The sequence below is a fragment of the Euphorbia lathyris genome, chromosome 10, assembly GCF_963576675.1.
Source record: "Euphorbia lathyris chromosome 10, ddEupLath1.1, whole genome shotgun sequence".
Lineage (NCBI taxonomy): Eukaryota > Viridiplantae > Streptophyta > Magnoliopsida > Malpighiales > Euphorbiaceae > Euphorbia > Euphorbia lathyris.
Window position 1 is genome coordinate 9,628,085 of NC_088919.1, and position 11,967 is coordinate 9,640,051.

Below are 11,967 nucleotides of genomic sequence, written 5' to 3' on the forward strand. Positions count from 1 at the left end.
GAAAAAATATTTATGTTTTACAAGAATAAAATTGTAATCGATGCCGAATAAGGAACAAAATATCTTTATTTTGCACATCATCCCTGTATTAATTTAAAAACTTTTTACTGGCCTTTGATGGGCTATATGATCCGATCCTGGCTGAGGCAATGACGATCAGAGAAGCTCTATCTAGGTTGAAGCAGAAAAAACGCAGCAACGTGGAGATCAGATCAGACTGCCTTTTTGTGGTTCACGTAATAAACAAGTCTATTTTTCAGTTTTCTTATTCACGTGAAGTTATTTCAGATTGTATTTCTTTGTTGCGATAATTAATTAATGTCTAAATTTCTTTTATTAAATGCTCATCGAATTATGCAGCTCATAGATTAGTAAGGACTGTAGTTTTAAAGTCTATGCGTGGAGAGTGGGAATGTCGGCCTTCGTTTCTCACCGAAATTCTTTTAGTTGATGCTTCTTAATAAAATTTAGGGCAAAGTTCAAATAAAACCCCTATGTTTTCACTAATTTTCAGATAAAGGATTGTAGTTTACTTTTTATCAAAACGAGGACTGGGGTTTTCAAATTAGCAAAATAATAACTTTTGATACTATTAAAATCACCATTGACGACTTCAAAAATGACATATTTTAAAAACTACTAATATTCTAAGCAACTTTAATTCTTCAACTTTTTTATTTTGAGATTATTTAGATGGTATTTGGTAAAGGGAGAGAAGTTAATGTTTAGAGAGAGAAAGTTCTAAAAAAGATGATTTTCTAAAATCGAAAATGTAGTTCCATAGAAAATATGGCATTGAACAACTTTAATTCTTGAAAATTTTCATTTTCGGGTCGTTAAACATAGTTTTAATAGCATTATTAAAAGTGTGAAACCTCAATCCTCGTTTTGATAAAAAGTAAACCATAGTCTTTTATCTGAAAATTAGTGAAACCACAAGGGTTTTATTTGAACTTTACCCTAAAATTTATTTAAATTAAAAAAAAAAAAACTTTTTACGGATGGAAACAGGGGATTCCACATTTATGATAATATATCACGTGACACACGTCAAATACCGTATAAAAATCAGAAACTGACGTTAATCCCGCCATTCCCATTTTCAAAACCCTAATGTTTTTCCCTCTTCCCTCCCATCAGTTTCCCGCCTCCGACGCGCTCCTCATCAAGATAAAAAACAACCCCAACCCAATCTCCTCTCACTTCCTATCCTCAGTTCTCCCATCTTTTTCCGATTCAGCCGTCTCTAGATTTTTCATCGCAGCCATGAGACCTTCTTCCAGATCATCACCGACAAGGAGGACTGATTCCTTCTACAGATATTTAAAGCCAGGAGCGCTTGCCCAACTCAGAAACTCTAAAATGAGTGCCAGATCTCGCAAACCGATCTTGCTATCTCACCGGATTGACTCACCGCTGTCTTCTCCTCAGATCTCTGCGATGGACCAAGTCCCTTGCCTGCAGGCCAAGATCTACGGTCCTCAATGCCTCAAAAGGAAGAAGCTCTTGGCTACTAGATCTGTGTTCTTGCTTAATCTAGGTTCTTCAACTCCTGTTTTGGAATCTAGTAATAATGATTCTGTAATTGCTTTGTATAATAATGATTCTCTGGTTGCCCATTGATTAGAGTGGTAGATAATCCGAACACAGTTCAGTTCATGTTAAGAAACATTTGCTTTTTTTTGGTGTAATTGATCATAAATTGAGAGATTGTTAGTGTAAATTAGTGCAGACTAATCAGGCTTACAATTAAAATTCCAATTGTACTTCACTAGTTGTGAATTTGATAATTGCTTTATGTTTATGATTAGATTCGTTTCAATCCGCCACAATTGAACTCTCTTGCTCAAATTTTATGAATAATAATTGGGGAAATATCGAGATTGATCCTGTTTATTTATTAGACTTTTTTTCTTCTTTGTTTGTAATTTGTACACAACAGGTTGAGGCTTTTCATTTTTTTTACCATTATAGTACATATTCCTTAGAAATAAATAAATAAAGTTGTGCCAGAATCGGTAGTTAGGCTGTGGGCTTTTGTTTGATTAGTTTGAGGGCTCATTTGGCTTGATGGTAGAAACGAAGGAATGTCCTTTCTTTCCGCTTGAACCGCCGCAAGAAGACATACTCAAGACTCAGTCATCAATTTCAATCGATTTGAATGTTCTTTTCAATCGATTACTCTTTTCAATCAAACGAAATGCAGGATGGTTTTCGGAGGAATCGGTTTGATGGAACTGGTAAACAGAAGGATAGTTTCCAAGGTCAGGTGAGTAGAGATTGATGATTCTTTTTAACTTTCTTTTGATAGTAGATCATTGATGATAAATTCATTTTCTTAATGAACTGAAAATTTGGTTCTATATAAGTTCTGATTGTTGATTGTTGAAATTGAAATTATAGATATTAAAATGACTCTTGTATATGACATAATTAGTTAGATATTAGATAGTTGACTACCTACCACCAATATTGGAAAGGTTATCTCATTATCATTGATCACTAGATGTCCAAATTTTTTGATAATTCTTGTTGTCATCTTCTTCACTGTGTCTTTAACATTATTATTTCTCCTTTTCATTCTCTGCTTTTTTTGTTCTACATTTAGCCACTGGATTGAGGTTTTGAGGAAGCTGAATCGTACTGGATGTTGATTATTAGAAGCCGAAGCTGAAATCAAGGTAAAAATCCTAACTATAGTTTTGATTGATTGCTTAGTTGGAATTTAATTATTAATATATAGTTGGTTAGTTTACAAGTACAATATATGACGGGGTTTTGCTAGCAAATGGGAAGACAAATGGCAGATGAGCATGGTGGCTTATCTGTTGCCATTGCTACTGCTGCAAACAAATTGAAAAACAAGTTAAAGATTATTTGGTTAAGACTGAGGTCAAAATCAAATGATTCGGACAAGTCTACATTTATATCAACAGAAGCAGAGTTATGTCTTTTGATTTGTAGCATGTTTCCTCATGATTTTAGAATGCCAATTGACGAATTGGTTATATATGGGATGAGCTTAGAGTTGTTTGAAGACGTGCATGATATGTTTGCAGTAAAATGTAGAGTCCATGACATCATTTCGATCATTAATGATCTAAAATATCGTTAACCAATTGGTGGAAAAATTAGGCTTGCTAATGAAAAAGATGGATCCGGCTATCAGTATGTAAAAATGCTAGATGGCACACGTGATTTAGCAAAGTGTTGGTATTTCACCGAGAGATTATAATACAAACGTGGCCACAGTCAAATTGGTATAAAGATTGTTATGGACTTCAATATAGCGAAGATTCACAAAGCATTCCAATTGAGTTCTTTGAAGGTATAAAAGAGCTTTGTGTTCTATCATTGTACGTCCCCTCACTACCACAATCTCTTAATGTGTTGAGGAATCTTAGAACATTGCGTCTAAAAATGCAATACGTATTTCCATTATCAATTGATAGAGGGAATTTTCTATGAAGATGAGGACGACATCCCCATACAAAGTGCTGTATTGAAGAACTAAATTTGCATTCACTTCCAAGGCTGATTAGTTTATCGATACACAAGAATAATACGATTAATGAGGTTCACGATGACATCAAAGAATCCTTAATGACTAATAAGGTAAAACCACAAGATTTTTCAGTCATTACTTTTTTTTATAAGATTGTTAGCTTTGTCTACAAAATAAAATATGAAACATTAATGTTATTTTCTCATCGATAGGTTGTTAACGGGTCAACCAACAATACTCACTTCTTTGTCGTGACGTTTTAGCCTGCTCGGTCCAATTGTAGTGCCTCGTATGCTTTCCTTGTTATGATGTTCCCTGAATTTCTGTTATCAAGTGATACCCTGCAAACCTAGATTACTAGCTCATCATTATGCCCTATTCTAAGGGTATCTTTTGTTCTGCCGAACGAAAAATCAGAGCTGGACTTGCTGGATCCTCCTTCTAGTGACCTTTTTGTTCTTTCTTTCTTTCTTCTTTTTCTGTGACGCTTGGTGTGGAGTGGACCATCTCAATCCTTTAGCTCTGATGTTCTGATGTAGAGCCCTTCCCAATCTTATATAGCAAACGATCTAACTTTTCGTGTACGACCATTTCTTTTTCCTATCTTTTACTACCTTACCACTTTACCATTCTTATAAAATTTGATTTTTAATTTTCATTTTAGTTTTTATATATTATTTTTTATTTTTAAACTAATTTCTTTTTTAATCTAAAAAATAGTTTTCACTAAATGTTTCAACGCATAACACTCATTTTAACTTTAAACTAAAATTTTAAAGTCAATTAGAAATTTAAACTATTAAAATCATTGATTAAATCTTTGAACAAAATAAAAATCATTAATTAAATTCTTATATTATTTTAAAATAAAAAACTATATCTATTTGATATTGAATGTAATGATTTCTGTATGGGTTCAAAATGGATTTGGAAAAGAGTGACTCTATTTCAGTTTTAATATTTATTTTTTAATTATTTTAAGATTTGTACTCTTTTGTCATCTTATCCAAAATGCAGATATCAATCGGTTTGAATGGTCCACAGCTCTTTGCAATCAAACGAAGTGTTCTACAGCTCTTTGCAATCGGAAGGATAGCTTTCGAAGGCCACAATTTTGATTGAAGGATAGTTTTCGAAGGCCAGGTGAGTAGATATTGAGGGTACTTTTTTACTTTCTGTTGCTACTTATGATAATAGATCATTGATGATAAATTCATTTTCTTAATTTAACTGAAAATTTAGTCCTAGATATGTTCTGATCTGATTTTTTGTTCTAAATTTTTTTGTTCTGATCTGATCTGGTTTTGGGGAAGCTGAATCGTACTGCATGTTGATTACTAGAAGCCGAACGTGAAAACCAGAAGTCGAACTAGGTAAAAAAATGAACTACAGTTCTGATTGATTGTTTAGTTGGAATTTAATTATAAATATATAGTTGGTTAGTTTATAAGTATAATGTATGACAGGCAGTTTTGCTGGCCATCTAAATTTGTATCAAATGGGAAGACACATGACAGATGGGCATGCCGGCTTATCTGTTGCCATTGCTACTGCTGCAAGCGAATTGAAAAACAAGTTAAAGAGTATTTGGTTAAGACTGAAATCGGACGAGTCTAAATTTATATCAACGGAAGCAGAGTCATGTCTTTTGATTTGTAGCATGTTTCCTGATGATTATAGAATACCAGTAGAAGATTTGGTCATATACGGGATGGGCTTAGAGTTGTTTGAAGATGTGCTTGATATGTTTGCAGCAAGATCTAGAGTAATTTCGATCATTGATGATCTAAAATATCGTCGTAAACGGATTGGTGGAAAAATTAGGCTTGCTTATGAGAAAGATGTACCTGGCTATCACTATGTAAAAATGCTAGATGGTGCACGTGATTTAGCAAAGTCGATTCTCTCAAGGAATCGATTTGTATTTCACCGAGAGATTATAATAGAAAAGTGGCCGGAGTTAATTTCATACAAAGATTGCTATGGACTTAATTGACTTCTTTGAAGGTATGAAAGAGCTTCACGTTCTATCATTGGACGTCCCATCACTACCACAATCTCTTAACGTGCTGAGTAATCTTAGAACATTGAGTCTGAAAGTAATTAAGTTTGAAGATATGTCTTGGATAGGTGGTTTGATAAATTTGGAATTTCTTTCAATTTTTGTCTTAAGTTTGACAGATATTCCTAGGGAGATGGGACAACTAGAGAATCTGAGGTTGCTCGACTTAAGGAAAATGAGCATTGGATACATTCCAGCAGGTGTATTTTCGAGATTGTTGAAACTGGAAGAGTTGTATTTTCCATTAAGCTTCAGAAGGTGGGGATGCAAGCCAAAAAAATATGCTGATTATGATGAATGGGAATCAGGGGAAGAGGATAATTCTGAAGATGATGAGAGAGTCAATGCAAGTCTTGCTGAGATAGTATCTCTTTCACTAAATGCATTACAAATTACTGTACCAAAAGCTGCAAATTTGCCTAAAAAGTCGCTGATATTCAAAAACATTCAAGAGTTTAAAAATCTTGCACCAAATAATGTTAAATATCAACCATTTGGCCAAGGTTCAATGAATCAGTTGCAACTCACAGGTGAAGCATGCATTATCAAAGAAAGTGGTATTTGTGATTTGATGAGCCGTACGGAAGACTTGAGTTTGACAAGAGTGAGAAATTTGAAGAATGTCATCTACCAGCTTGAAGACAATGACTTTATGCAGTTAAAGAAGATGATTATTTCTGAATGTGATGAACTTGAATACATAGTTGATACAACAAAAAAGCAAATTCTATCAGAAGGTGATTATTTGTTCAGGAAGTTGGAGTGTCTTCATTTATCAATGTTATCTAATTTGAAAGAAATATGTCATGAAAGATGGACAGATTTTCGATGGCTTCCGAACTTGAGTCACATAAGCATAAGGTTCTGTAATAAATTGAAATACGTGTTTCCTTTATCAATTGTTAGAGGATCGATACTAAAAAGCATAGAGATACTTGATTGTGATGAAATGGAGGGAATTTTCTATGAAGATGAAGACGAAGACGACATCCCCCTTATGTTGTGCTCTATTGAAGAACTAGATTTGCATTCACTTCCAAGGCTAATTAGTTTACTGGTACACAAGGATAATACGATTAATGGGGTTCATGATGACACCAAAGAATCCTTGACGACAAATAAGGTAAAACCACAACATTTTCATAGTCATTACTTTTTTTTTTATAGGATTCTTAGCTTTGTCTACAAAATAAAATATGAAACATTAACGTTATTTTCTCATCGATAGGTTGTATCAAGTTATGCCGAGGGATCAGTTAGTACATGTGATGGATATTCCAAGCCCTCTCCAACAAATAAAGGCAAGTCAATATTGAACGGGAGTTGCAATGATGATAAGGAACTCATTTGTACACCTTCTACCTCAACAAGCACAGCAAAACGACAAAAAAGGGATACCCAACAACTTAACCTCTATGCTAAATTTTATTAATTATTGGAGAGTAAAATTAAATATGGCCTGGGAATTAAAATATCTTATATTAATTGAAAATCACTTAATAATAAGAGTGAATATAGTCTTTCATTTTCATTTAAAAGGCTATGCAAATACAGATGAAATATAACTAAAAGATTTAAGGTCTGATTGGAGATCTCTTTTTAAACAGAATAGTCTCATTGTGTGTGTGTGTTTTCAGTTTATTATTAATGTTCATTTTATGTTTCTTTTATTTGGAAGGTTTCAGTTATAGAGAGCAAGGATGTAATTGACCATATGAAGATGTACACTGCTTTTCCATCCAACTTTGCAGAAAAATGGTTGCAGAATTTGAAAAGACTCAAAATAGCTTTCTGTGATGCCGTAAAAGTTGTATTTTGGTTTGAAGAAAACTATGGTACTTCTACAGCCTTTAATTCTTTGAAAGAGTTAGAGCTGTATGGGCTGCGAAACTTAGTTCATATATGGTTTCAGATTCCACCAAAAATTACTATCTTTCAGAACTTGCAACTTCTTGTTTTATCAGAATGTCCAAATTTATATCTTTTCTCCTCTCGAGTAGCCAAACTTTTGGCTCAACTACAAAAGTTATATATTAGTCATTGTGAGAAGATGGAAGAAATTATTGTTAAACATGATGAAAATGAGATAGAAGACACAGTTGTATTCCCCCGATTAAAGGTTTTGGAACTTCAACATATACCCAACCTTACGATTTTCATCAGTGGGGTTTATGAAATGGAATTACCTTTGTTGGAATCTTTGAAACTTAATCAATGCAATAAGATGAAATTTTTCTCTTATGGATCGTTGAGGACGCTGATGCTAGAGAGAATAGTAGTAGATGGAAGATTTTATTCATTAATGGGAGGTCTTAATGCAACTATGAGGCGGTAACATTTCTTTTCTTATGTTTTGAATTTCATTTATGATAGTTTAAATTTATTATATTCTCATAGCACTTGAAATTTATGATGCATTATTGATTCTTCTGCTAGTTTTGAGAGATGCCAGCCTCTTCATTCTTTCTCCTATGCTGATCTAAAGATTGCTACACAAAATTTTAGAGGAGATAATTTGTTGGGTGAAGGAGGTTTCCGGAAAGTCTATAAAGGATGGATAGACAAAAAGACTTTTTCACCCTCCAAAACTGGCATTGGAATGCCAGTTGCCATCAAGATATTGAACATAGAACGTCGGGGACAGTGGCTGGTAATGATTCTTATTGTGAATATATTATAATTTACTATGTACTACCACTTCTCTTTAGATGAAAAATAAAATTATTTAAGCATTTCTTATAATTATTTGTCCATTAAATGAGAGGTAAGAAAGAGAAACAAGTGCGACACTTTTAGTTTTATTTTTCACAAAATGAGTCCCACTGTGACATTTTGTTTCCTTCCTATTGATTGAAATTCTGTATTAGTTGATAATTGAAGTTTTGGCAATTCAGGTGGAGGATTGAATCCTCTATCTTCTGCACCTTAGTGTTTGGATTCAATTGAACCTTAGTAAGGCTTTGTTGTTGTTGTTGTTGTTGTTGGCAAGAAAAAAAATTAAGAGAATTGAATTTTCTCATATTTAAGAATTTGGAGACACAATTGCTCAATTAGCAATTCAATTCCTTATGTTTAGAATGTTTTCTAAACATAGAAAATGAATTGGTAAATTAATTAAATTGAATTCTGTTATTAAAATTTAATTATTTTCTTGTATGGAATTTGTTCAAAACCAGACGGTTCACAATCGAACAAATTGACAATGTACATGTCCTAAATTGCATATTTAAAGCTTCTAAATTTAACGTTGTATAATGTCTATGATTTTTTCACATTTATGCTAATTATATTCTGTTTTTAATTTGATAATGCAGTGGAAGTTGTACTTTCTAGAAAGGCTGTCGCATCCAAACTTGCAAGAGTGGAAAAAAGTTGAGAATATATAAAGACTTAGATTTACTTAGTAATGTCTTTGGTTATTGGATTGGTTTTATGTTCAGGAAGTCTAGCGATTAAACCATTGTCTTGGGACATGCGGATCAAGATAGCCACTGGAGCAGCTCGAGGTCTTGCTTTTCTTCATTCTTCAGAATGCAGGGTTTTTCACAGCTGTATCACACCTTCGCTTATTCTGCTTGATGTCGTAAGTTCTCGTTCTTAAGCCAAAAGAAAATAAAATTAATTGGATAGAAGTTCCATAAATCTTACTGTGAGTTATAATTTTGTAGCTCTGCTTACCAATTTTTTTTTCCTGTTTGCAGAATTACAATGCAAAAATATCAGATTTTGGGTTGGGAACACTTGGGTCTTCCGATGGAGAGTATGGTTATGTTGCTCCCGAGGAGTATATTGCAACAGGTAAGTAATACTCTTGTTATTTTGTAGTAAATTGTGAATCTTTGAATATGTTTGTCAACAACTTTAATTTGTGTCTAAACTATTTGTCTAAAAATATCAGCTTTTGTGTCGTCAAACGGAGAGTATGGTTATGTTGTTCCCGAGTGTATTGTAACAGGTAATTGTGAACCTTTGAATATGCTTGTCAAAAAATTTAATTTGTGTCATTTTGTAAGTAAGGTCAAACTATTTTATGTTAGAGTTATTGACTATAATGTTATCTATTAAGGCACCGAGGCTGCCAAATCAACGAAGAAGCAAAATATATATAACTTCGGCGTGGTGCTACTGGAATTAGTGACAGGATTAAGGGCGTCAGATCTAACACGTCCAGTGGGGCAGCAAAACCTGGTTGATTGGTTGAAGCCAATTCTCTCACAGAAAGCAGAGTTGAGAAGTATTATAGATGTAAGGATAGAAGGCCAATACTCATTGGAAGCAATGTTACTAGTAGCACAACTTTGCTCAAAATGTTTAGAATCCGATCCCGAAAGACGTCCATCTATGAAAGAAGTTGTGAATGCACTAAAACAAATAAAAGCAACTGATGAAAAATGAAGGTATGTTTAGAATCTTTATGTCTATAATTTACATTTTATAATTATGTTGTTGGTAGAGGATATTAATAAGGAATGCTTTGCAATTTAGCTTTTTAAGAAGCATTTGGATACATTAATAAACTAAGCCTTTGATCTTTTATTTGGATATATTAATAAACTACTGATCTTTTATTTTCAGTTCAATTAAGTTCTTGATGACAAAAAAAAATCAGATTTGATGATAAAAAATGGTTAACAGTGTTGTTCATTTAAGGTTGTTCAAATTTGTATTTTTTTTCATATTTTGGACGTTGTTTTTGATACTTGTAATGTGACTATAGAGAAACTGTCAAAAAAACATAATTGCAAATACAAATGAAATGAACAATGTCTTTTTTTCACTACTAATTGCGACAAAAAACAAATGTTTAGGGGTTTAATGTGTCTAAATAAAAGATCAAGAGCTTAATGAACTAAGGGGTGTTTTTTTCCGTTTTAGGTGTTTCAAGTTATTTGGTTTATTCATATTTTTCTTCTCATTTTTTATCTTACTATTGTTACAATCTTTTCCTAAATTGCAAGTTTCCATCAAAACAATGTCCAGGAGTTGAGACACTTCACTAACGCCTTATTAGATGGTTACTTTAAAGAACCGATGCCAAAGGTCATTGGGATCGGTTGTTCGAAACAATGACTCCAATGATTCCTTATTGGCCACTGTCATTAGAGAAAACTGACCCGCATGTAGTGAAAGGTCAGTAGCGTTGGTATTTTTAATTAAACTTATGGATACTAAACCCGAAAACTCTAATGACTATCCATGCAACATAGTGTATTTGTGGAAATCCATTTTATTGCATATATTCAGTTGATTGTGTGTGGATTTCGGTTAATTGAAAGTCCCATTCTGCTGCTGTTTTATATCAGACCTTGAGAATAATGTGTCTCTGAATTACGGTATTTGTGGTTGATACTCGCTGCACTCTAGATGTGATTCCGAAATGGTCATGAGCTCCTTTGACAATTGTTAACATCGTATTTGACAATCGTTAGCGCCATTATTTTGACGTAACATGGACATTAAAATAATCAGTGATTTTACTGTGACCAAAACAAAATTTTAGTGACTTAATTATCTTATCTTATTTTGCTAAACTAATAAGCTCATATAGTTTTCGTCTGATTGTGAAGTTAGTAAGAATTCTAGCTGCAGTTGCTTATGTAGAAGTCTCTGGACATGGTGATCAGGATTCAGGGAGCAGTTCTAATTTAGTATCTGTTTATTGTTATTTGAAAATTTTGAAAGTATCAGATACAGTAGGCAACAAATATATTAAACTGAATTACAACTTGAGTTATGTTAACAGCATTAACTATAATTTTACTAAATACTAATTATTAATTAATAACAGGTTAGGTTTATGTAGTTCTTATGATATTAAGTAAAGGGGAAAGTTCAAATAAAACCTCTGTGGTTTCAGATAAAAGACTGTGATTTACTTTTTATCAAAACGTGTTTTCACACTTTTAATAATGCTATTAAAACTATCTTTAACGACGTGAAAATGAAAATTTTCAAGAATTAAAGTTGTTCAATGTCATATTTTCTATGAACTACATTTTCGATTTAAAAAAATCATCTTTTTTGGAACTTTCTCTCTCTTTAACAAACATCATTTAAATAATCTCAAAATAAAAAAGTTGAAGAATTAAATAAGTGAAATCTTTGACAGATAGATGAAGGTGGTTTGTTTCATATTCGGTAAATTATTAGAACCACCCGGTTCTTCATGTTAAATAGATAACTTCTCTATTTTGCCACGTGTAATATAGAATACGTGTTTCCATACGTGTTTCCAAATATGAATGGGAAGTCCTTCAAGTGACATAGAATACTGGATATGATAAGTTGGAATATGAAGACATGTTGGCAAACAAAACACTTAGTGAAATTTAAGTCTATAATCAGACCGAACCGAGCTTTAACCTAGTCATACTCACTCGAGCCCAACATTTTATTCTTG

At 32.9% G+C, this 11,967-nt stretch overlaps 2 protein-coding genes across 6 annotated transcripts; both read left to right on the forward strand.

Moving 5' to 3' along the window:
* The first annotated feature begins 1,102 nt into the window (after positions 1–1,102).
* Positions 1,103–1,896, forward strand: LOC136209346 (uncharacterized). Its single transcript, XM_066000790.1, has one exon. It carries the CDS (start codon positions 1,114–1,116, stop codon positions 1,621–1,623), a length of 510 nt encoding a protein of 169 aa, XP_065856862.1. The 5' UTR covers positions 1,103–1,113; the 3' UTR covers positions 1,624–1,896.
* A 2,578-nt stretch (positions 1,897–4,474) lies between these two features.
* LOC136208565 (uncharacterized) lies at positions 4,475–11,252 on the forward strand. 5 transcript variants are annotated; one of them, XM_065999559.1, is made up of 12 exons: positions 4,475–4,648; positions 4,819–4,878; positions 4,972–6,690; positions 6,796–6,868; positions 7,253–7,898; positions 8,004–8,217; positions 8,882–8,958; positions 9,020–9,150; positions 9,269–9,365; positions 9,466–9,522; positions 9,634–9,964; positions 10,526–11,252. In XM_065999559.1, exons 3-7 carry the CDS (start codon positions 5,488–5,490, stop codon positions 8,951–8,953), a joined length of 2,208 nt encoding a protein of 735 aa, XP_065855631.1. In that variant the 5' UTR covers positions 4,475–4,648; positions 4,819–4,878; positions 4,972–5,487; the 3' UTR covers positions 8,954–8,958; positions 9,020–9,150; positions 9,269–9,365; positions 9,466–9,522; positions 9,634–9,964; positions 10,526–11,252. The 5 variants fall into 5 exon arrangements, with proteins under 5 accessions (XP_065855631.1, XP_065855629.1, XP_065855632.1 ...); XM_065999557.1 differs by lacking the exon at positions 10,526–11,252 and having other exon boundaries at positions 9,634–10,147; XM_065999560.1 differs by lacking the exon at positions 10,526–11,252 and having other exon boundaries at positions 4,976–6,690; positions 9,634–10,147.
* The last annotated feature ends 715 nt before the right edge of the window (positions 11,253–11,967 follow it).

Bases quoted from the DNA above. Each gene is read 5' to 3' on its own strand.
- LOC136208565 (XM_065999559.1), top strand. From the start codon at position 5,488: ATGGACTTAATTGACTTCTTTGAAGGTATGAAAGAGCTTCACGTTCTA. The intron at 6,691-6,795 runs GTAAAACCACAA...TCTCATCGATAG, and splicing joins AATCCTTGACGACAAATAAG to GTTGTATCAAGTTATGCCGA. The intron at 6,869-7,252 runs GCAAGTCAATAT...GGAAGGTTTCAG, and splicing joins GCCCTCTCCAACAAATAAAG to TTATAGAGAGCAAGGATGTA.
- LOC136209346 (XM_066000790.1), top strand. From the start codon at position 1,114: ATGTTTTTCCCTCTTCCCTCCCATCAGTTTCCCGCCTCCGACGCGCTC.